Source organism: Apostichopus japonicus, chromosome 1 (assembly GCF_037975245.1).
Source record: "Apostichopus japonicus isolate 1M-3 chromosome 1, ASM3797524v1, whole genome shotgun sequence".
Lineage (NCBI taxonomy): Eukaryota > Metazoa > Echinodermata > Holothuroidea > Aspidochirotida > Stichopodidae > Apostichopus > Apostichopus japonicus.
In genome coordinates, this window is record NC_092561.1 from 7,207,649 (window position 1) to 7,234,298 (window position 26,650).

The following is a 26,650-nucleotide window of genomic DNA, read 5'->3' on the forward strand; positions in this document are numbered from 1 at the left end:
TCCCACAAGATGTCAGACTCTTGAAAGTTAAAAAAAAAAAAAAAAAAAAAAAAACTGTTGCTCAATATCTTTGCTTAAAACCCCACGTAAGCCTTATTATATACTCGAAAACCCCACATAAGCCTTCTTCTATACTCAAAAACCCCACATAAGCCTTCTTATATACCTGAAAATCCCACTTAAGCCTTATGATTATGCTCGTGGATGAAAAAATGACAACTGTGTCCATAATAAAATAAGAGACTAAGAGTACAATGGCTTTAAGAAGCCTGCAGTATTTGAATGTTACAGCACCCTCAGGATTACCTTATGTCCTGCCTTTTCAACAAACATATATTGACTTAAAAAAATGCCAATTTTCGGAAAGCTTTGTTACATTCGAAAATATCACCAGTTTTATGATTCGCAAAATAAACAGAAGAAAGACAACATGTTTTATGCATCATTTTATGTGAACTTTTTGGAGACCTATGATAGAAACATTTTCATAATACACAAATATGATTTTTGGCCACATATGATCAATTCAAAAGTTATTGTAAAGAAGCTGGATGGAAGTAGTGTCCACTCTTCAACCAAAGAAATATGCTAACTATGTACTGATACTCTGCATGTGAAGTATTAATGATATATGTGTGTGTGTGGGGGCTAGGGGGAGGGGAGGGAAGGGGCAGTAGAGTAAAAGTGGTTCAATTAATATCATTAACCATGTTATTAATGTTATGTAGTGTCAACATATATATTAATTAAGTTAAGAGAACAGAAGAAAAGAAGTAAACTATAAATTGTGATGTTTAAATGTTGTTGTTTAATTTGCTTTACTGTACCAAACAAGGAAAGAAAAAAAATCAATTACAGTGTAACATAAACATTCTTCAGTTTTGGAATATATTTATGCAAGTCATTTGATTTCAGTCATAATTAGTTACGGTAACATGGCTACATTTTCTTCAGATCTGGAAGCTGAATGAAGGTATAGTAGACTAACAGGGTCACATACCTCCCAATACAAAACTTAAACAAAAGGGATGTGGGGGAGGGGTGAGGGGTGGTTGGACTAGAAGGGTAGCAGGGGCTGAAGTTTTCTATGTGTTATAATACTTTACTGTGGATTGATGAGACTTGCAAGTCCATATGATTTGATAAACGGCTGCTACCATTAGTTAAAGGGATATGCCAATAGCTAAAAGTCATTGCTTACTTATTCAATTATATAGGACTATCGTTCAGTTCGACCACAGTTCTGGCTACGCCATTATATTACTTCTCTACACTGAAACACGCCAGCTGGTCACATGAAGTGAAATTAACGGCTTGCGGCAATCGCCATAGGGAAGAGTCGCAGTTTTAATAAAAAAATTCTTTTGTTTCAAGCCAGGTTAATTGATTTTCTTATGAAAGAGGTTTCTGTCTTATCATTGTAAGCTAACTTCTGTTTCATTCTTTTGTTTCTTTGCTCATCAAAAAATTCACTCCGATCTCGACAGAATTAGTCCGAACAGATCGTTTACAGTATTTCTCCTGCTCTGAGGTTGCATTCCATCTCATGGCAGTTTTTCGCTCTTAGTTTCATGAATCGCATACGGCAGTATTTGCAAGCGTGCGGCCTGGATCCGGTGTGAACCCTCTCGTGCTCGAGTAGGTTACTCCTCTGATTAAACGCTTTGTGGCAGAAATGGCAAGAGAATGGCTTTTGTCCGGTATGAATGAGTTCGTGCCGCTTGCGGTGCCACGACGACCTAAATTCCTTTCCGCAGAATTTGCACTGAATGTTCGCTTCTCTTACGGCCCTGCTTGAGGAGGTGGTGGGATGGCGGTAGGGTGTGGCCGTGCCCTGAGGGTCCAACTGGGATGCCCCTGAATGGAACAGAGAATAAATGAACCAGCTATATAATACTTGCAAAGATGGTGCACAGTTTAAATTAAAAGTCATTTATAAACATGCCAAATTTAAATGGGGGAAGTAAACCAAGGAACCAACAGAGTTTTCATTTTAGTTGTGTTGTAGTACCATGCGAGACAAGTGGGTATGGGTGCGGGCACGGGTGGGGTGGGGTAGAAAACCCTTTTCCCCTTTTCCCCCTCTTAACTGTTAGCTTCTTTGCAGTGGGGAAAAACAGCAAATAAGAAAAGTAAAAAAAGACAATGGTAAAATTTGAAACTTTTTATATGTTGCCCCTTTTATTTAATTGAACCATGAGGTTTCCACTTTTAATATGTACAAAACTAGATACATGTTTTCATTATAACAAGTCAGTGTACCAACTTAAATATGAATATCTTTCACATTTCACATTACACTTATAAATTTGCTTGTAATAAACTGAAGACTGACCTACAGTAATACGAACACAGAGCTGAGTTTTAAGGGTTGCCGATGAACAGATTTTTATTTTGCAAACTATTCTCTTAAGTAGTAGCCGAAGGGACAGCCAAATATTACAAGTAAATCAGTACCCACAGCATGCCTTCCATTCAAAACGTAATTTTTGCTGAACAGCCAACTATTTACGGGCAATTTCCACCAACCCTTATAACAATGACCACAAAACTTTCTTAAAAATCAACCCTGAGATATACTGTGTCATCATTTGTTACAAAATAAAAACCAAAAACTCATGCAAAATTATTGAACAAACTGATGTACTTTTTAAAACTTAAATCATTTACTACAAAGAAAGTTCTTGTAATGTTTCCAAGCGAGTGAAAAAAACTCAGCCTATAAACTATCATTGGTTTGAACAACATAGGATTTTGGTATGTTAATGCATGTCACCATGTGTAAAGCCTATACAATTATTTTTCTTTGATACCTGCAAGATTGCTAAGTATGGAATAAACTAAGTTCCATCAGGTTTTTAATTAGCTGTTTTTCATGCTGATTTTCATGCTCATTAATTTCCCCACTAATTCTTCCTATTTTATGCACATTAAATTTTTATGCCTTCTTTTTGCAAAGGCACATTAAACCAACTGATAACAAGCAAACTCATCTATATCATGGAACATTTACTACAACCAGAGGTGCCATGCTTTGTCAACAAGAAGTGGTGGGAGCAAAGTATGGAAACTGGTGAAACAGGACTCCGACTTTAGAAATTACTACCCGGTTACAAATTCAGCTCTGCTGGCCTACTGAAATAACCTCAACTGTTTGATGTTGATTCAGCCTTGCTGCAGGGGATCTTGCAGGTGCTGCAGGGGATCTTGCAGGTGTTGCAGGGGATCTTGCAGGTGCTGCAGGGGATCTTGCAGGTGCTGCCGGGGATCTTGCAGGTGCTGCCGGGGATCTTGTAGGTGCTGCAAGGGATCTTGCTGGTGCTGAGGGTATCTTGCAACTGCTACAGGGGATCATGCAGGTGCTGCAGGGGATCTTGCAGTTGCTGCAGGGGATCTTGCAGGTGCTGCAGGGGATCTTGCAGGTGCTGCAGTTCTTGGGGGGAGGGGACAGTTCCTTAATTACCAATCTCCTGGGCTATTAAATATGATCGAAAGAGAGTAAACAAGATTTTGGGGAAAAATATATATATTATGTTCAAAGTTTCAAGAAAAGTTTACAAGCTACAGCTGTGTGACTTTTGTATCGGCTGGTTTGCTAGGTTCATTATAGGTAATAAAAGAAGTGGTCGTTTTAAAGTATAAACGGACAAAGCACGACTGATCAGGATTTCGTGGAAAGCTGTTAGAGATTTGGGTCGTAATGGTCGTATCAATATAAGCTTCACTCATTGTTATCACTTGTTTTTTTTTTAAATTCACTCATGCAGGGGATCTTGCAGGTGCTGCAGTTCTTGGGGGGAGGGGACAGTTCCTTAATTACCAATCTCCTGGGCTATTAAACATGCACTTCTTTTTGTGAGACATTTTTGCTGCTAGGCGAACAAACCTGACACTATCTAAGTCACAAGCATATGACTTGTGACCTGTGCGAATCTTTTTTTGTTGTATTATTATTATTATTACTATTACTATTATTATTGTCATCTTTAATGAGGGTAGTCCTGCTCAGTGCAGAAGCACTGCTTTCCAGAGGAGCCCTCAATACAAAATACATATACAATATTATGCAGTAGAAAAACGGTAAACATCCAAAAGCACAAAAAGGACGGCAAAAAGATAGACAAACAAATATCAGACATCTACACAAAATATATAAGTTTTCATATTGCGTTTAAAAATATTCACATTTGGCAAGCATTTCAAATTTGGGGGATGTTCCCTAAACTACATAATTGCGATTTTGAACGATCGCTGACAGAATTTACAAAAAGGGCGAAAACGCTCTAGGGAAAACAGTCCCCCAAACCCTCCCTTTCAACAAAAAGGATTCTTCTCGGGCTGCAGAAGACTGTTAACACTCCTATGAATCCAAGGAAAGTAAACTTCCAACGATCGCAAATATAACCAAGATGAAATCCAAGGGAAACTTTTCCACAAGAAAATCCATGTGATGAAACTTTGAATGGTAGAATGAGAAGGAAGGGCAGTGACTGGGGGGGGGGTCCAGACATAGAGGGCGCACAGTGTTTTTTTTATACCAGGACTTTATAGGCACGGTAGAACGAGGTGCTAAGGTTGTGAGGAGACAGGTAAGCGAGGAGCGAAGTAAATATTAGAGGCAATATTCTTGGAGTTATCTAAATAGGGTCTACAATGGTAACTGATCTACTGCAGTATGGAACGTGCACCTCTTCTCGTGAGCTTTTTTGGCGGCTAACCGAACCAACCTGACGCCACAAAAGTCGCAAGCGTACGGCTTGTGGCCCGTGTGGAGTCTCTCGTGTTCTCTGAGAACGTGGCAACGATTGAACGATCGGTGACAGAATCTACAGACGAAGGGCTTTTGGCCAGTGTGAATACGTTCGTGACGCTTTCGGTTGCGTTCGTAGGCAAATATTTTCCCACAGATCCTGCAAATTTCTTTGCCGGGTTGGTTTTTTGAGGGTACTTTTGGGTCCTGCAGGTGTGATCCAACCGGCCTATACTGGGAACTGCCATCACCAACTCCTAAAAGAGGAAAATATTTGGTATTGGTATTTTTGTTATAAATTTAGGACCTGTTGGGTGGCAGCTGCATCAACTGGAGATGACTTGAAATTTTTTATATAAAATCAAACATATATAACTCAGAAAAGCTTTGAATATTTACAGCAAAAAAACTATACTATAGTTTCTTAATTTTGCACCAAAAAAAATTTAGGAGACTACTGAGTTTATATGCTTATCCAAGTCATGCTTATACACTGAGTTATGCTTATATCCGAGTTCTGCATACATTGCGTTATGCTTATCCAAGGGAATATGTTACCAAAACAGTTCATTATGGACAAGTAGCCTATGCACGCCACATAACCACTTTTATTTACAAGAGTCATGTTAACAAATGGTTCATATCCACGGCAGAAGTTCTAGCAAAGTGTAAAATGGCAGCAGATTTGTTGATCCCCTGTGCTTTCTTTAGGACGACATCTGGCAATAAAGTTTAGCCCCCCCCTAAAAAAAAATTTTTAAATAAATAAATAAACGAACACATGAAATACAATTTGATTACCTGCTGAATATGTTCTATTTATTCAACCATCTTGTCTTTACACTTTTAATCATACAGTATAAACAATATATAAATAAAAAACGAGATGAATATCTTTTAGCCCTATCAATTTATAACTCCACTCTTTATATAAAACAGCTTTCTACACCAGGGAGGGGTCTGCAACCTCCCACGAGCTTCCACGAGAAAGGAACCACAACCCACAACATCACAACCCACAACATCCTAACCCTCAGAATTGATGCTAAGAATGTATGGAAGCTTGGACTATGGACGTTAAAAAGCTTCCAAAAACTGTCAAAAAAGTTTTTGATTAACACTATTTGAGTGGTCTTTAAAATATGCTTCTTAACCAACAGTACACATCTCACATTTAAAACACAAACGTTTGAAAGAAATCACACTACAAGAAAAAAGAGAAATGATAGAGCTTAATCATGAACAAGGTGATACCAGTTTACATACTATAGTTAATAACAAATACTAAAGATGAACTTTAGCATATTGCTTATCATAAAAATGTTTTGCTACCATTCCACAAATTTAATATTTGATGAACTTTGCTTGATAAATTTAAATAAAACACTCAAAATTAAATAATATTTAAGGGTTGATAATCAAATATTGTAGACTTGTCACTTTCTGGGAGAAGGCAAAAATGCTATGATTCTCTATCCATACTACTACAGTAATTATTATACTCATTGGACACACATTTGGTTGCCATGGTTACTATTGCATCAATCTATCTATAGTATATATATACCATTTATGTACCACAATGTTATGGTCACATTCTTGAATGTTTTTATGAACAAGATATTCAAAGTGCATGGAAACATTCTCACAAGTTCACAGAATTAGAGTTTGGCAATGAATGTTGGATGGCTCCATGCATATATTCCCAAAAATTCCCAAAAATGTAATGGACAAGATTTTTCTCAGTTTTGATGGAATTTGGATCAAACATTTTAACTAGCTGACTAAGCACATATGAATGGTTGTAATCAAATGCAATAGCTCTCTGGAGTCCAATTATACATTAATACTAGATCATTTCCTCAGAATGATACAAAATACATTTTGTCAATTTAAGCTTCCTCAAGAGAGAATTGACATCGAAAGTGGCAGTCAGCGTTATTTTGCAAAGAAAATGAAAATTTGAACATATACAATTTGTCATCCTAATCTCATTCAATCTAAGTACTCTTCATATATCAGCACTCTACAGTAAATCATATAATAGGACAACACATCTTATATACAGTAGTACCCTATCTATCCTCTTACCAATGAATAACAGCTCTCTTCTAATGGAACTAACAATGAAAATACCTACTGGAGGACGTTAAATGAACCTGATTCGTTTCAAAGTAATAGCAAATCTTTGGACCGTGGAAAACTTTGGTGAGGAGGGATAGAGTGAAGGTCAAAAAGGAGGGGGGGGGGGGGGATGGGAGTGATGGCAATGTACAGATGGAGAAAGTAACACTAACAATAGTTTCAAAATGGTGCATGTGCATGTTGGCAATTTCAAAGCCTGGCAACCTCCAAGAAATGGAAAATGGTCTCCTGTTCAAGTGACAGAAAATTTAGAAGATATATGTGGATAAGGAATGCTGAATGACATCAACACGTGAAAGTAAGTAAAATGTAAGGAGATTAATCCAAAATGCTACCAGGATGGCTATTTTATATACTTGTACAGATTATCATTTGACATGAATAGTCAAACCCTTTCAATAGTGAGATGACAAGATGTTGTGTTATGGTTAAGCTGATAGTACATTACAGAATTAACATCTAGAGTTAACACGATTGATCGTCATCCCTAAACGCTTATACAGATAGCAATAACATGAAAAGTCAAACCCTTTCAGTGAGATGACAACATGTTGTGTTATGGTAAATCTGATATTAAATTACAGAATTAACATCTAGAGTTAACACGATTGATCATAATCCCTAACCAGTTGGTACGGATTACAATAACATGAATTATCAAACCCTTTTAGCAGTGAGATGACAATGTGTTGTGTTATGGTGAAGCTGATATTAAATTACAGAATTAACATGTAGAGTTCACACCATTGATCGTAATCCCTAAACAGCTTGTACAGATTACAATAACATGAAAAGTCAAACCCTTTCAGTAGTGAGATGACAATATGTTGTGTTATGTTGAAGCAAATAGTACATTACAGAATTAACATGTAGAGTTTACACCATCGTAATCCCTAAACAGCTTGTATAGATTACAATAACATGAAAAGTCAAACCCTTTCAGAAGTGAGATGACAATATGTTGTGTTACGGTGAAGCAAATAGTACATTACAGAATTAACATGTAGAGTTTACACCACTGATCGTAATCCCTAAACAGCTTGTATAGATTACAATAACATGAAAAGTCAAAACCTTTCAATAATGCATTAATTTACATTCATACATTAATGCAAAACTAACATCCACATTTAGTGACAGTAACTCTGATATTGTTCCATACCTCACAATGACATCACTATGACATCATGAATATTTTATCGCCAATGGAAACGATGACTCATATGATCTCTGCTGTACTTCACAAACTTTTAGTCAACCCTATCACCACACATTATAAGTCACCGATAAAACTCATCAACCGTTTGCTTCCTCAGTGCAAAATTTTAACAATTTTAACATCTAGGCTAGGGTAAACGGAGTGCATACAGTATGCATTGGGAGCCAGGTAAGAGAGGAGTGATGTTACTGAGACATCTGCATAGCTCAACTACATGTAACATAGCTAGAAACACAGTGAAAACCAAAAACAAAAACAACATTATGGAGAAACAAAACACTGTGCTATAAAATAATATGAGCTTTATTTTGTGATATTAAAATTTGGACTTAAATTATCCCTCGAAATTGAAAATGTGATATATGTAAATATTGCATGTCATCAACTCAATTATTTGGGGGTGACTCGACAACATAACGGTTGTTTAAAGCAAAACTTATAACACATCACTTAATTAGAAACTAAAACAAACCAAATAAGATTATAAAGCAGGTATGGAAGAGACTTCAAAACTCCAACAAATGGATCAAAGTGAGTGAAAGAATTTAAAAACAAACAAGTGATAACAAAGAGTGAAGCTTATATTGATACGACCATTACGACCCAAATCTCTAACAGCTTTCCACGAAATCCTGATCAGTCGTGCTTTGTCCGTTTATACTTTAAAACGACCACTTCCTTTATTACCTATAATGAACCTAGCAAACCAGCCGATACAAAAGTCACACAGCTGTAGCTTGTAAACTTTTCTTGAAACTTTGAACATTATATATATTTTTTTCCCCAAAATCTTGTTTACTCTCTTTCGATCATGTCAGCTTACAGCGTGAAATGAACACTTTTTTTCGTGTGATCGTTTCTCCGACAATCGAATGAACCTGACCCCGCAGAACTCACAGGGATACGGCTTGTGTCCCGTGTGGAGCCGTTCATGTTGGGTGAGAGAATGGCTCTGGTTGAAGGACCTATTGCAAAATTTGCAGACGTAAGGCTTAAAGCCAGTGTGAATTCTTTCGTGGCGCTTGGCGTTGGAAGCGTGAACAAATTTTTTCCCGCAGAACCGACAAATTTCTTTACCCGTTTGCTTTTGCGTGCGGACTTGCACAGTTTGTTTTCCAAGTTCCGTCTTATACTGAAGCCAGCTATCACCACTTCCTAGAAGAAGAAAATAGTCATCGTTGGTTGGTGTATTTTTTTTTACAAAGTACAAACTTATTCCAGATTTAAATAAAGGCTCGGATCTTACAATTATGATAGAGCAACAAACGTTTGGGCCATAAATAGATAGAATTTTGAACCATTGACTTCGGAAATGAAAGCACTACTTTCCTGAGATGGATGGTAAAAAAGAAATTTGTTTGCTCTACCAATCTCTGTTTACTAGTCATGGCCTTCCTTTCACCCACAATATCAACATTTTTACCAATGGATGTCCAAAGCATTTCTAGAACTCAAGCGAGTCCAGGAGGTATTTAATTAATTTATGTTAATATGTAGTATTAAATTTGGTCAATTACTTTATTAATAAGATTATGAATGAAATGGTTTGACACCCATGTGTTTTAAAGTTACTGGAGTTAATAAGCCCAATCAAATACCACTGTATTCATCAATACAACCTGACTTTATATTGAGGGAGGGGGGGGTGGGGGAGGGGGATGATATGGTATGGGAAGGGGGGATAGTGTCGAGGTGGGTTACTAAACGTAGGGAGTGGGAAAGGGACAAGGCCAACAATAAGACTCTGATGCCTTCACACCAATAATTGCATCATGCTGACGATTTCTCCGATGCAGGGCCAGTACATTCTCAATGGGTGATAGCTAGCCAACTAAGCCTATATCCTCCAAGCTTTTCCCAAATACAGCAAGTCGTAATATATGTTACTGTACCACTGTTGTCACGACTTCAACCTCTTTAATGTCAACTTGCTATATAAAGAGCATCTTTAGGAACGAGACATCTCTTACAAAAGGATAGCACTGGCTCCTTCACATGCAGCCATGGACAATTCAAATGGTTCATATAAACTCACTGATCTTGATAAAAATCTACACTTGATTTACCGATCGGCCATTTGACAACAGTAGAGAGTGGGACATCTTCATCATCATAACAAATGAGCTGAAAATATCTGTTCCATTTCTTTGTAATGTACAAATCATTTATCCATATCAAAACTGTCAAATACAAAGTGACTAGATGTCACGCCTCTTCCGACAACCTTGTGGGTTCTTTGGGGGTGGGACTAGTGAGAGGGGAGGGGAGATGAGGTGGATGGAAAACCCATGTTTATATTTTAAAAGCAAAATAAGTTGATAACCTATTTAAAAGTACACTTCCTTTCATGACATTTCTTCTCATTTAGACGAATGAATCGGACGCCACAAAAGTCACAGGCGTACGGCTTGTGCCCCGTGTGAAGCCTCTCGTGCTCCATGAGCGACTGGCTGAGGTTAAAGGATCGAGAGCAGAATTTACAGATGTAAGGTCTCTGGCCTGTGTGAATACGTTCGTGTCGCTTGACATTGGACGCGTGGAAAAACTTTTTCCCGCAGAACCTACAGATTTCTTTACCGGCTTGCTTTTGCGCTCTGGGCCCGTTGGGTTGCGATCCACCCGGTTCATACTGGGGACAGCTGCCAACATTTCCTAGAAGAGGAAAATAGGCAGTGTTGGTCATATATGTTCACAAGATGTCCAAAAGAATGTAAGTCATTCCCCCTTCCCTTTCCTTTCCCTATCTTATCACTTTTCCCCTAGAAAGTAGTTATCAAGTTGACAGCGAAAACTGTCAAGGTGACTAACTTTGGTGTTCTTTAGGAGCCATTTTTCGCTGAGCCCTTCTTCTCTCACAAAATTTAATCCTTTGGGTATATATTAAATATTTAGGTATATATAGGTATTATACATCATATCAAACATGCAGCTACAATCACGCCCACAACCCTCTCCATCCCAACACCCCTCCCCCCCCCCCCCCCGGCTTTATTTGAGATCTAACAATAAATTTAACCGATTTCCTTTTGATAACTGCACGTTTTGGTTCAGTGTCAGCCCTCTGGTACAACTGTTTCATAAATATGGTCTGTTTGTAAACAATTTAATAAAATGCAACCAATATCGCAGATCCTTATCATTGTATAGCTGAAAAAACCCCTCCTGAAGCAATGAATGTATAGGTTCTAAAAATGACAAAGAAAAACTTGTAATATTCTTTACGTTCCTTGGGGATCAAATGCAACAAAGTCGCACAGTAAGTGACCATCACTAAAAGTTAAATAAGGTTTGTGATCACTGCAAGAAACTTTACTTTGTCTGCAAGAAAATGCACTTCCTTTCGTGGGCGTATTTAGCAGTTAACCGGATGAAACGGACACCGCAAAATTTGCAAGGGAATGGTTTGTGGCCCGTGTGAATTCGTTCGTGCTCGACTAAAGTGTTACTCTGGCTAAACGAACGCTGGCAGAATTTGCAAGTGAAGGGTTTCTGTCCCGTGTGGATTCTCTCGTGCCTTTTACAATTGGACGAGGATGCGAACAGCTTCCCACAGAATTTACAAGAGTGTTTACCAGGTGGTGCTTGATTGTGACTCGTGGGTACGGACGTTGGCTGCGCTCCGACCATCTGAATCTGCACAGTTTGTTCGCCATTTCCTACAGGGAGAAAATAATACGATATGGTGTTCAAAGTAATATGCTCCCTCGACCACAGCCAAAGCTACAGTCAGAATGCCGAGACTGGGCATGGAAATGGTAATGCATCTATGTTACAGCTATGAAGATGGTCAAACAGGTTCAAGAAACAGTGTATAATTCTGTTTGAACCTGTAGGTAAAGGTTGCAGTCAATTCAACTTTGATTACAAACACTCAAGCTTCCCAACTGGCATTTTCACAACAGGACTCAAAGTTCAGGCTATATTTACTGCCTAAATGCCAGTGGAATTTGCCAGTTGGAAAATAAATGGCACTTGTATTTTTCTGCCAGTAGACCTTAAGAACATGAACACATGCTTTTAAAGTCGGGTAACTATCGACAGTCAAAAAGTCATCACGATTTTGACAGAGACCCTGTATTCCTGCTTACTGTAAACAAATATTAAATTTGAAACTACTAGTGAGAAATATTTTCACATTTTACTATTTGTTTTCCTCATTACTGAGTACAATTTTAGGCTTCAAAATACTGACGTTTATTACCATCTGGTTAAAAGTGCTTTACTTCCTTAGGACGTTAGGCACCGTAACATAAGTAGGGGGCTGATGGGGCTGAAGCTAGGCTGCGTAGGATAGAATCTCTTGTGCTATGTAGTTCATACAATAAGTAGAGTGTTAGCATTCATGGAGTGTTAGCATGTACACATTCGTGGAGTGTTAGCTCAGTGGTTAAACCCGGTGCCTTTCAATCATAAGGTCCCGAGTTTGAGTCACTCCAAGATTAATGTATGTCGTCCATTTACAGAGTTGTTGACAATTGACAATTCATAATCATGGACGTTAAATATGAATCTAAGAGACTGACTTCGGTCAGCTTGCGGCTATGATAAGCCATTGATGGCTTCTTCGAGTTCCTGCTTGCAGGAGGATCTTAAATACATACAAACGTACATCCAAGTACTGCTGTTCTGCTGAATTAACCTCTACTGCTTGATACTAGTGATTTAGCCTTGCTGTATGGATTGTGCAGCTGTTGCAGCTTTGCTGTAGGGATTGTGCAGCTGTTGCAGCTTTTCTTTTGACACTGTGCCATATACAAAATTACCTAATACAACTAATACAATTTTGGAAATGAGGATAGATGATCAACAATAGTTACTGTTTATCCAAAGAAAAATTGTATTTTGTAACTCCTAACAATTACTAATCCCAATATAATACTAACTAAATCTAATCTTTATCATAAATTTCCCTTTGTTAAAAAATGTTAAAACCGTCCTTATCTACTGCAAAAAGGTTATAAAGAACAGCCAGTTTTATCTTTATGACCAGCTTCTCTTTCGTCTCCTGGCTTCCTTTTCTTCTTACTGCCAATTGTTCTGTCCAGTTCTGTATTCATGGTTCAGCTGTATTCATTGTTCAACTCTTTTCATTGTTCAACTCTTTTCATTGTTCAAATCTTTTCATTGTACAACTCTATTCATTGTTCAACCTTTGTATTATACAACTGTATTCATTGTTCATATTGTTCAACTATTTTCATTGTACAACTCTTTTCATTGTACAATTTGATTCACTGTTCTACTATTTTCATTGTACAACTATATTCATTGTTCAACTCTTTTGATTGTTTAAACCTAACTCATTGTACAACTCTAGTCATTGTTCAACTTTATTCATTGTTCAACTCTTTTCATTGTTCAACTCTTTTCATTGTACAACTTTATTCATTGTTCAACTCTTTTCATTGTAAAGCTCTATACATTGTTCAACTATTTTCATTGTACAACTCTTTTCATTGTACAACTCTATTCATTGTCCTACTCTATTCATTGTACAACTCTAGTCATTGTTCAACTCTATATAATGTACTGTACAACCCTTTTCATTGTTCAACTCTTTCCATTGTACAACTCTGGTCACTGTTCTTCTCTTTCATTGTTCAACTATATGTCCAAAAAATCATATATATTTTTATATATATTTAAAAAATCATATACTTGTACTTGCACTCAAAGCTTTGTACTCCTATTCATAAATAGACCTTGTACTCATTCTATTGAACAAAGTGTTATGTATCATTTACTCTCTTGACATTAAAAAATTGCAATTGAATGAGCTAAATAACCCATACTTTGCACAAACACACACACATACAAAAGCAATGCAAAACAGTGGATCTTAGAGTGTTTTTTGCAAATCCAGGTAAAATATGAATGTCAACAAGATACACTGTCAAAATATCAGCAAACTTCCTGTGATAAGAGTGTTTCAAATGCTGTCTGAAGCATTTTCAGGTGTACTTTCTCCGTAATTGTGTCCAGCAGGAACAGTCGGATGAACACCCAAACTGTTTAATTTATTTCTAGAGTGCAGTCTTTCATGCTTTCTAAGGGAAACTTTCTGATTGAACGATCGCCTGCAAAATTTACAAGTGAAGGGTTTTTGTCCTGTGTGGATGAGTTGATGTCTTTTACAATTCCAAGCAGATGTGAACTGCTTTCCACACCAATAACATCGATGTTCATCAGTAGGAATTTGCGGGTTTTCTCGGGGGTGCCCTAATCTCCGAATTCCACCCATCTGAAGGGAAGGAAGTTCAGGTTTTCCTGTTCAGGAGAGAACAGAAAGGTATTTAAGGGATATTCCAGTGGCAGACAACAAAACACTAGCTTAAGAGAAACATACTCCACACTGTTACTTGAAAAACCCTACAGCAACATTTTTCTTCCTAATTTGAGATATAGTTGACTGTATATAACATATTTCGACTGTTGCCAGATGCATTAACAAACTAAAATCAATTTTGAAAAATTCATATATTTGCCACATAGCATGTTATGGTCATGTGGCTTTGAATTAGAGATGCAGACAATAAACAATCAATTTATGCCACCAGAATTTCCCCTTAAAAATTTAAGCGGTGATGCGAAATTACTTGTACAGATAAGACTGGTGTCAATGTCAACCATGCATTAACCTGACTCACAATTGCGAAGTGTGGAAGCAAGGCACTGTGTGTCAAGAGGATGCATCCAACTGCCAGACTGCAGACTGATATCAGTATAACAGGGAGTGTTAGGGAGTATCAGCTCAGTGGTAAACGCCGATGCCTTTCAATCATAAGGTCCCGAGTTCGAGTCACTCCAAGATTACTGTATGTCGTCCAGTTACAGAGTTGTTGACAATTCATAATCAAGGACGTTAAAATATGAATCTAAGAGACTGACTTCTGTCAGCTTGCCCTTTGATAAGCCAATGATGGCTTCTTCGTGAGTTCCTAGCTGTTTGCAGGAGGATATGAAATACATACATATACACACCAGATTCAGGAAATGTGCCAAAAAGCAGGAGAACACCTTTTTCCATAGGTTATCAAAAAGGATCGGTTTTCTGTGGCTTGTTAAAAAGCATAATTGGAAGCCCATGTGGTGGGCAAATTGGATCAATAGAGGCAATTTTAAACTACTTTTAGCCTTCCAAGAGCAGCATACAAAATTTTCTGGTGAGTGAAAAGGCTTGTAAACAAGCGACGACAAGTTCAGGCTGTCATAGTGAAGCATTTACAAGGTCTTGATGCAGAGAATTGAAGATGCCATGAATGGTCAACATGTCAGCTATCCAGTGAGTGGCAGTTTAACTAGAGAACGTCTACGAGTGCTTAGACGATTACTTTGACGTTTTAGCTTGTAAGTCAATGGGACCATAATATGGAGTATGTTACCGTGTGCTGTCTGTGCAGTTTAGCACAGTAGTCACTGTTCACCAGACAAAGTGAAATTAAACTCAAAAGGAAATTTGCTTGTTCTCTTGTTTTATTTCGTTGCTCATCTCTCTATCTCTTTTTCTGTTTTTCTCAGTCTTTTACAAGTTGTGTTCTGTCTTATACTTATTTCTCACTCAACCTTTCTCTCTGAAGAACAGTTTACAACTACCAACTGTCTGTAGAAACACACTATTCTTCAACTCAGTACGATACTTGATAATTTTACATAACAAAACAGAATGGTTGGGCAAACAATAGGATGGCATTTTGAAAGCATTTGCCTATTAAATAACTAAGCAGGTGAAAAGTTTTTAGGCTGCTTTACTCTTTAGAACAGGCACTCCTGGTTCTTTAGAGATATCTTTTGATATCGGTTCAAGTTAAGTGCAGCAAGATTTTACCGCTGTTTCAGCTTTCATTTCTTTCTGACATAGAGCCCATCAAAGACAGAGTTGTAGTTGTATATATAGTACATAAACTTAATCACCTTGATGTGGTTGCATATTTTGCACAGAGGTTTATGGTTGACTGACGGTGTACAACTTTACAGTGTCTTTTTAACGAATAAACCTGGTTAAACATTCTGCCACAAATTTTACACCGAAAAGGTTTGAGACCAGTGTGGATTAACTCATGTCTCTCTAAATGCCAAGAAGATTTGAATTCTTTATTGATGCAGTATCTGCAGTTGTATCGTTTGGACATTCGAACACCATCCCCAGGCCTATCCACTCCAGTTTCTAATGAGGAGATGCTGGATAGCTCTATGAGGAGAAAACGAGAAAAAATGTCTCAGAGATAGGGGCACAGAGATTGGTTTGTGTTGACATATGTTTGAAGATGCAACGGAGATGAAAACACAGACAGATTAGATGAGGCCTGCATGTTGGGGGATCAGTGACTGGGGGAAAGGGGTGGGGGGAGGGAGAGTGGAGGGTCCATGGTGTAGCATTTAGTGTTAGAAGTCTATGTTCAAATCACGGTGTACTCCTTTACAGTGTCTTTTTAACGAATAATACTGGTTAAACTTTCTGCCACAAATTTTACACCGAAACGGTTTGAGTCCGGTGTGTATTATCTCATGTCTCTGTAAATGCGAAGCAGATCTGAATTCCTTAATATTGATGCAGAATCTGCAGCGGTATCGTTTGGAAGTTCGAACACCATCACCGCGCCTATCCACTCCAGTTTCTAATGGGGAGTTGGTGAATGGCCCTATAATGGGGAGAAAACAAGAAAAGATGGGTCTCAGAGAATTAAGGGAATTTTTTTTTTTTTTTTTGGTCGACTAATATTTCTAATGAAGCAAATGATACAGACATTGCCGGATTACATGAGTATTGTAAGGGTGGAGCTAGGGGAAGAGGATGGGAGGCAAGTGGGAGGGAGGTGGAAAGGTGTAAACTCTCTTGAAAGCTGAAACAGACATACAGTATTATACAAATGCTTGAATTCATTTTATTTATTCTTACTGGGCTTTGACACATCAACTTTTCCTTTTGTAATAAATTCATCTTTTAAGTAGAAAAACAAACAGATAGGGGGAAAAAAACCAACAGTAATTTGCGTATAAGCTGTAGCCAAGTGCTTTACCAGTTTCTTAACTATCACAGGAGACATCCAAATTATGAGTCTGTACTGACAAGTACTCTATTAACAGGTACTAGTATTAATTGACATCATTGAGGTGTACTCATGTGTACTCTTAAAATAAGGGAACAGACAATAGCGTAAGATTATTTTACTCGTACTCACACTTAGATCCCTCGTGCTTGTACTCATACCAATGGCAATTCTACTTGTACTCATACTTGAACAGTGGGTGGTTGTTGTACTAAATTGTACTTGTAATTCAGGTCTACGATTATAGCATGTAACTTTACTGCAGTTTGAATCCAGCAACTTTTGGTTGATGACGGTAAATGGAAAAAGGCTTAAAGGGTGCAAACATTTCTCTCCGTGAGTATTTGCTTCGGATTGAACTGGCAGTCAGCCTCATGAGCTTGACTTGTATCTTTTCTACTAAACCGGATCCCGCAGTATTGACAGGCGTGGGGCTTAAAACCTGTATGCGTATTTTCATGGCTCGTCAAGTGGCTTTGCTGCCTGAATGCTTTGTGACAAAATTTACAGACATAGGGCTTTGCTCCTGTGTGAATCAGTTGGTGCTGTTTGCAATTCCAACTTGTTTTGAATTTCTTGTGACAGAATCTACAGCACAGACGATCAGTGCCGAGATCATTCCTGCCAGAAGAGGCCCTTGGCGATACACCACGACGAAGGCTCAAAGATTTGTGATGGCCTATAAGCAAAGAGAAAGAAACAATGTTCTGTTTAACGAACTGCAATTGACAATTTCGTCGTAGTAGGAAAATCCTTTCAAAGGAATGATTTTAAGATCCTTGCTTCCATTCTGTTAAGTTTGAAAACAGCTGTGTTAATCATTTGAGAACATAACATGAAGTCCTTTGGATACCATTAGAGACATTTCTGCATTGAGATCAACAGAAAAGTGCTATAAAAAATTATGTGCCCAGAATGCCTGGTTAGACATAGTGGTTAAAAGAACTGCATCAAAGGTGTTAGTAACTGAGATGAAAGGAACACAGGGAAAGTCATAACAAGAAACAGTTTGAACATCCCATTGTTCCTATTGAAACAGGAGATAAATTTTATGACTATTCCTCTTAAAGGCCTAATTTACATAGACTGCGACCATATTTTTACAACTATCACATAGACTGAGATACTGTAGTTACAGCAGTAAACAGGACAGATCATGTGCTAATTAGGTGCCACAGCGGTATCTACGACACAATGTTAGGACCAATTTGACAGTGCCTTCTGCAGAAATGCTGAAGATGCCCATTCCCTGATAATAGCTTCTTTGATATGACGACTCTCGGGTCGTTTTCTTTTTATTACGATTGCTTCATTTTTATTTGTAACTTTTAAATTTGGAACACAATTGTCCTTGATTACATTTTTCTTCCTTATTTTTGTTGTTGATATTGCTATGTATTTTTTTAAATCTTGTTAATACAAATCGCTTTCAGGTTAGAAGTAATCATCCCTAGATTTTACTAAAAGATGTTACAAAGGTCAGCATCCCTAGAATGTTATGGCATAGACAAACAGCTGTTTCATATCATGACAAGTCTTTCGCCTCAAACATTCCTTCAAACGTTACCGTAGAAACGGGAATCATCTGCAGTGGACAGGCTAATTATATCGGCTCACAGGTGACCTAACCTGCTTAGTAACTACTACAAGACACAGCATACGAACAAATATTTATCGATGAAATTTTAAGAGTGTTTGAACTTTGAACTGGCAGCCGGCTTCGTGAGTGCATTTTTCCTCTTTTCTCTTGAAACGCAAGCCGCAGTATTGACAGGGGTGTGGTTTGTAACCCGTGTGTAGATTTTCATGCTTAGTCAAGTGACTTCGCTGCCTGAATGGTTTTTGACAATATCTGCAGACGAAGGGCTTTGCTCCTGTGTGAATCAGTTGATGCTGTCTGCAATTCCAGCTTGTTTTGAATTTCTTTTGACAGAATCTACAGCGCAGACGATCGGTGCCAAGGTCAACGGTCCCGAGTGAGGCCATTGGCGACACGGGGTGAGGGACCAAAGATTTGTGTTGGCCTAGAAGCAAAGAGAAAGAAACAGGGATCTCAACAAATTCCCCAAACAAACGAAGATTGACAATCTTCGGTCTTTAAACGGTCTACTTTCGAACGTTTGCTTCCAATTAATAGCACAAACAAAAGGACACCATGCAAGTACCGGAACAGATGAAGTTCTTGGCATAGAGCAATTTGTACAGACAAAATTTAGAGAAAATCGAAAATGCGAAAAGGTCAAACATGAAATAAAAAAATAATGTATTTATTTTGGCTATAAAGATGACAGCAATAAACTGGTAATTCTTCTAAAAAAAAAAAAAAAATTTTTTAAAAGCTCAAAGTTGATTTGACTTTTTCTTTTTCGAACAAGAACTGTTGTAAATTACCTGTAACTTTCTGTACAGTGTGAATATATATGAAATCTTTGTCAATATTAATGTTTTTCCCTAAACAGAATATAAAGGACATTGGCACCTTAAGTTCAATAACTTCAATCGATGAAATGGCTGATAAAGCCTTGTATAAGAGTTCTGTAACTTTACTGGCAATGCAGAGATTTTCAAAGGAAATTTTCTTAATCGGGAGCAGGAAACCAGCTCATGTCAAAACAAACAATAATTCTGAAAGAGGAGCATGACCTTTAGAGACAAAATCTTTCTATTTAAATTATCTTTCAGTATCTAACATTTTTAGGATAGGACTAGAAATATACCACAATGCCAATATTATGGTCAACATTTTAAGTTCTTAAGTACTTTAGTCAGGCAAATGCTCTTAAACTGACACGTATAACTCCCCCCCCCCCCCCTCACATCCCTCCCAGCACTCTTCCCTTTATCCCCCTTCCTTCCTCCAAACTGAAAATAACTCGGTCACAAATGGTCAAAAATACTATCAAAACTAAACCGTTCTTTCCATACTCATTCTTCCCCCCACCCATGCAACCCCTCCCCCCCAATAATGTCAGAATGGTCATATTACAAAAGGCACTGGAATTCTTAGCTTTTACATTCTTTACGTAAGAACGTTCTGTCCAAAAGTTGTTTGACAGCTAATGTTACAGATCACAGTCCAGGACTACAGTTTGAATTTACACACCAGCTCGTGCGATCTAGCACCGGATTTACGGCTGAATAAAATACCACAGAACTGACAAGGGTAGGGTTTCAGACCGGTGTGCAGTCGTTCGTGGCCTGCTAGGTTTATACGTTGGTTAAAGGATTTGCTACAAAATTTGCACGTGAAGGGTTTCACTCCTGTGTGAATGAGCTCGTGACGTTTACAATTCCAACTGGTATTAAATTCTCTACTACAGAACTTGCAGCGCGGTAGGTCAAGGGAAGATCTGCTAAGATGCTTTTGTTGCGGTTGATGCTGAGACACAGAACGTGCCTGACTGCTGCCGGGTTCTAAAAGAGACAAAGAAAAAAGATAAAAAAGAACAAAAAAAATCGCCCTTGAATGGTTTAAAGTCAGTCTCATCAGCATAATGAGAAAAAGCAGACCAATTTTTCGAAAAGGTTGTTACCCATATTTCTTGTTTCCCCTCTAGAGATCAGTGGTGCAAGTACGCAGTGATGAGAGATTGCTCACTTTGAAGATTACTTTTGAACAAAAATGTAACTGAAAATGGAGAACGATATCGAGTAATGTTTACAAATTTCTGGACCGGTTAATAACGGCTTGGAACGGGTAGTAATTTCCTCGGTCTGTCACCTGGGTACCTGTTCCCATCACTAATTAAAATACCAAAGATGTATAAACCTAAATTTGCATTTGCATTCTGGTTGCACCTTTACACCATTTTGAACCAGTCATGTGATATTTGCATAGATACCAGTGCCAGTATATCTATATAGAAAATATTTGTGTCCCACAAATTTAATGCAATGTGGTTTTTGTTTCACAGTTTGCAAACCTTGTAATTTCAGATTTTGTCATGCCATTTGCTCTTTTTAAGGTCGAAAGAAAACAGCTAGTTTCTCGGTACAGTAGCTTAGCAGTCCCTTGACTATCAAGTATGGTAACAACAGACCGTGGAGACTCCACTCCAACATTTAGCTCTAAAATAAACCGTCCACTGTCACAGACTGGCTGTGACATCACACATTTTGGGCCTAGCAAAAGTCTTTGGTAACAGATCAAATTCCATGTCATGAAAAAGTTTGTTATCAGTGTTTTACTTGTACAAAGTGAAGAAAAAGCTTTTTTTCTTTTTCTTATCGTATTGACGATTTTTCTTCTAAGAAATTGAATATTATCCTGTCTTGAGTTCTGAGAAGTTGGTGTTGTTAACATTTGAAAGGTAAGCAGATTAATGACATGATTTTGCTAAATATTGTAATATTCTTTTAGTAATGCCACAGGGAGATAAATGTAATAACTTGCTACAAATGTGTTTTATCATTCATGTGTATGGATTTCTACATTCAGCCATAAATATAATGGTGGGGCTTTGCTGCAGTGGAGAAAGTGCCCTGACTCATCAAGAACTGACAACCGTACTTGAAAATCTTTCTTTTTCTCCGATATGTCAAATGTTTAGTTTCATAGTTGCTGTACCAGAGTTGAACCAAATTTGCTAGTGAGATGTAAAAGAACTTGTTAATTTATTGTCATGTGGTGATTAATCGCATAGCTTAAAGGGCATGGTTAATGGTGAGAAGAAAACTCACATATTTCAAAGAATTTGGAATAAATATTGAGTCAAGTTTAATGATTTTGTGAATTTGCACAGAAGAAAGATGTCTTAGTAACCCACTGCGGGCAAAATTACTCTACAGGAATACTATACTGCTTGCCAAGTGAATTAAAATGTGGAAACTGAAAGGTAGAACTTTGTTGGGGGGGGTGGGGGAGGACTGATTTGAGGGATCCCACACTGACCAAATGGTTTGCCCAAAATGGGATCAAACTTCAAAATGGAGAGGAAGGTGAGGGAGATGGGAGAAGGCAGCCCGGGGGACAAAATGTTCCCGTAATGATGTAGCTCTTCAATGCTGGAAAATGATTTCCAATTATTTCACTCTGACCAAATGGTTCGTCCAGATGGATTCATACTTGGAAATTATGGATGTGGGGGGGGGGGGGGAGGAGCGGGTAAGCGAGAGGGACAGGAGAGGATACAGCAGACAAGAAGTCTACATTCCCAAGATTTTATCATAAAAATCTGTGACGTATAGTAAGAGAAATGAACAAAAACTAAAACTACTCATTTTCAACATAGTTACTTTTTTCCTTTCACTTATTAACAAGGAACCTTTTATTACTGGCAAGAAATATCGCCTTTTTTTATCGACTGGATGATCTTGCAGGGGGCGTTAACATTCTCATCATCAAATAAATACAGTACAGTAACTTTCTTGTTTTTCCACCATTAGTGGAATAAAATAATGGAATTTTAACATCTTTAAAAAGTTTGTTTACTTTTATCAAAATAAAAATATGAAAAAATAAAAGATATATGAACCTCCAAGAACAGACACATCACCTGACATTTATGAATACATGTACAAACACATGCACACAATATCATCATCCCTTTCTATGATATCTTTTGAATTTGACACAGTTACGTAAAACACTGAATTTATCCTAATTCCTTGTCAATAAAGTTCGGGCTCAGCGGTGATCATGCGTGTTCCTTAAATAAATTAAAATGAATTCTTATCAAAACCAATAGAACTAAATTTTAACTTTAACACATAATCACTGTCTTTTACTCAGAAAGCAAATATTAACAAGTATCTCATGCCACACTTTCACAATTTTTTCTCTCTTGATTTTTGGTAGTTTATTTCTTCTTAAAAGCACATCATATTGTAAATGGGGGGGATACACTACGAGATGACCACGCCCTTGCTACACACTCTCTCGTGATTGAGTTTTGCACCTTTAGCGGGGAAACCTTGACTGCAGTAAATACAACTATGTGGATACGCCCCCGTGTGGGACCACTCGTGTTAAATGGGGGGATACCCTACGAGAGGACCACGCCCTTGCTACACACTTTCTCGTGATTGATTTATGTACGTTTAGAGGGGAAACCCTGACTGCAGTAAATGCATCTATGTGGATACGCCCCCCTGTGAGACCACTCGTGTTAAATGGGGAGATACACTACGAGAGGACCACGCCCTTGCTACACTCTCTCGTGATTGAGTTTTGCACCTTTAGCGGGGAAACCCTGACTGCAGTAAATGCACCTATGTGGATACGCCCCCGTGAGACCACTCGTGTTAAATGGGGGGATACACTACGAGAGGACCACGCCCTTGCTGCACACTCTCTCGTGATTGAGTTTTGTACGTTTAGCAGGGAAACCCTGACTGCAGTAAATGCACCTATGTGGATACAACCCCGTGTGAGACCACTCGTGTTTGAGCAGCTGCTCACGCCTCTGGAAGCCGCTGGTACAGTACTTGCACTTATACGGCCTTTGCCCAGTGTGGGTGAGCTCATGACGTTGGCACACCCAACGACGTTTGAAGACTCTGCCACAATACTTGCAGGTCTTCCCAATTGTTTGCTTTGTTCCACTGTTTCCCCCACGGACCTGCCGTAATTCAACCAATGAGGTATCTACAATGAAGAAGGGAAAACAACAAGTATTACTAAAACGGGGGCCAACTGCTTTTGGGAAGAAACCAATTCCGAAAAAAGGACTGAACAACTTCATCATTGAAACTTCTTTTTTTTTGCAACGGAAAAGCTGCTTGTGATATCCCACATTCACTCTTGATCGCAGGTCCCACACCCCCCCCCCCCACAAGTCTATATGATCACCTATATTAGATGATGTAATCAAATCAACCCCATAGATCTACAGTACCTCTCCTCTGACACTTTAAACCTCCTCCTCCAACTGACAAACATCGACTTATACATTTTTTAACTCCCTTCAAAATTTTATGAAGTGATGAGAACCTGAGATTGTCATCACCTTTTGGGTAAAGAGTGTTGCATATGTATATATTACTCAGAGAAACACAACAGTTCATAATATGACTAAATAAGATATGAAATGGTTTTTGTATGACGTACAAATAAATCCACAAACTTGAAAGACATCTCCTGATCTTGATAACATGTTTCTTAACATTATGTCTCACCGATGACTTCAGTAAAAGGGTGTGAAGACTTGCGCAAAAAGAAACGTCTAATGCCGGTAATCTGACCTAGTTTCGAATGAGGTGTAACAGAAGTGTTAAACACCAACATCGATCCCAGAAAATACACACACAGCTTGCTACTGTCGGTAATTAGACACTAGTGTACAGTCAGCACATGCAACTGCGGTCAATACCTTGAATACCCACAGCACAGTGTACAAACGATACAGCGATGGACATCTCAGGTCCAGCTAAAGAAAACAAGGTATCACGTTTCATTACTGTCTGCAGCCAAATCAATAGACAAAAGTCACTGCTCAAGGCGCTTTACAGAGAAAGCAGATTAATTTATAAAAGAACAAGTGTAAAGATTGGGGTCTTAAGTAGACTTTTGAATGTAGAAAGTTTAGAGCATGTTCGAATGTGATCTGGTAACTTGTTCCAGAGATACGAGCCAGAGTATTTGAAGCTTCTGTAACCATAGGTCTTCAAGCGTGGTTTAGGAACAGTTAAATACAGTTTGTTGGAGGAACAAAGTGTGCAAGTTGGAGTATATTGCAAGAGAAGTTGTGACAGGTACACAGGCTGTTCCAGATGATGAGCACAAAAGGTGAGAAGAAGTAACAATCAAAACCACTGTTAAAAGGGAATAATCATTATCTTTTTGCCCATCTCGCATTAACTATTAACTATTCTGAGATCTGTTTATAAGCATCTTTGAAAACCTTCGCTGGCAGACTATGTCGTGCGCCTTCAGTTTATCTTTTCGTTTGAATGTTTTTTGGCATCTTTGGCAGGAATATCCGGCCACTATCGAGTGACATGATTGATGTCGGACTAAAACGTGCTTATAGTTGAATCTCATGCCACAGGTCGAACACTGGTGAGGTCTAGCTTGCATGTGAACTATCTCATGCTGAACTATCATCGACCGTCGAACGAACGATTTCTCACAAAACCTGCACTGATACAGTCCCGTTTTCCCATCCTTGGTAACACCCGTTACAGAACGGTTGGGACCTAGGCAAACGGAATGGAGATGAGAAAAGAAGAAGAAAAAAATGTACTTAAGTTTTTTTCCGTCTCCTTTCTTTACAGTAACTTAAAATTTCCTTAAAGGAGGTATAATTATATTTAATTGTGATCAAAGTTGCAGGGATGAGCCTGGGGTAAAAATAATAATCACGGAAAAATTGCGGTATAGGCTCCAGTTTGCGTATGCTACAGTGTGTTAGGATAATAGTTTTTGTCCCCGAGGGAGAAAAGAAATCACGGATATTCCAGAAATAATTTGGTATTAGGTAGGGCCAGGTAATAGAGGAAAGAACGACATTTTTCATGGAAAAGAACAAATGTCATGAGTTTTTATTTTTGTTCTATCCATAGCTCTGATAAACTTACAATAATATTAAGTTTGATGTCAAAAATTCCAAGTGCACTAGGAGGTATTTTTGAAAACGAAATTCTGGCCAATAAAAGGGGGGTGGGGGAGTTGGCATTTCAAAGAAATTGATGTCAAGATGGCAGAAGGAAAATTGTTAACAGTTTGCCATGATGACAAGAGATAATTCACTATTTTGAACTTGCCAAAGAAACTTACTTTTCTTTCTTTTTTGTTGACATTTGTGTATGGTTTACTGTACTGTGCAAGTTGGGGGGGCAACAAGTAAAACAGGTCCATGAAACTGTTTTACTTATCTTTCTTGGCAGGTTACAATTTGGGGGTTATCCAGACTTTTATTGGAACTAGAGCAATGCCAATCTGCTAATCAGCTCAATACACTGATAACTGTACATTGCTGTTGAACATAGCAGGGGTGAACCCAGGGGGTGTGATGAAAGGGGTGTACAACCCCCTCCCCCCACCGCCCCCTTGCCCATTTCAATCACACACAACACTGTGTGGTTTGTTTGTGTAATGTTTTGTTGTACTGTGCTAGTTTGACGGAGAGACTTGTATAAGATTTACCAATTCCTTTTTGCAGGTTATTACTCTCCTGGGCAAACAATATGACACTTAAATAAAGGATTTCCATTCCATGACTTGTTATATATTTCATACTTGGAATACAAGTGCAAAGAAAATTAAGAAGAAGCTGCTTGGCTCTGAATCTTTAACTGTTTACTTTATTTCATTACAAGAATCAAGAAAAGGCAAAATTTTACATAAAACCAATTCACATCTTTCATCCACTTTTATAATTGTGCTGGTACAGTATTATGATTATTATCCTTAGTTACAGGTAAAATATAGTACAAATTGAGAAGTACTTCGTACTAATAACCTTCAGTTGTAAACTAAAATACAGTTATTTTAGTTGAAAAGGGGATAAAACAGAAGCAGACTACATGAAACTTATCCATACATACAGA

At 38.1% G+C, this 26,650-nt stretch overlaps 1 protein-coding gene across 22 annotated transcripts in view; it reads right to left on the reverse strand.

Annotated features, from left to right (window-relative positions):
* The window catches only part of LOC139965640 (uncharacterized), a 77,466-nt gene that overhangs the window by 23,970 nt on the left and 26,846 nt on the right, over positions 1 to 26,650 (reverse strand). Inside the window, exons 9-11 of one of the 22 annotated variants that reach the window (XM_071968241.1) lie at positions 11,687 to 11,770; positions 10,692 to 10,766; positions 5,548 to 9,269 (exon numbers count right to left, since the gene is read on the reverse strand). The exons of 9 other annotated variants lie outside the window; for them this stretch is intronic. In XM_071968241.1, coding sequence (XP_071824342.1) covers positions 8,929 to 9,269; positions 10,692 to 10,766; positions 11,687 to 11,770 — 500 coding nt within the window. In that variant the 3' untranslated portion in view covers positions 5,548 to 8,928. Of the gene's footprint in view, positions 1 to 33; positions 1,858 to 3,971; positions 5,008 to 5,547; positions 9,270 to 10,691; positions 10,767 to 11,686; positions 11,771 to 12,931; positions 14,382 to 15,563; positions 16,303 to 16,393; positions 16,754 to 16,877; positions 17,841 to 17,864; positions 19,186 to 19,407; positions 20,576 to 22,392; positions 23,748 to 24,004; positions 25,298 to 26,650 lie in introns of those variants that run through there. 12 more of the 22 variants (XM_071968250.1, XM_071968288.1, XM_071968264.1 and 9 more) reach the window with 12 other exon arrangements.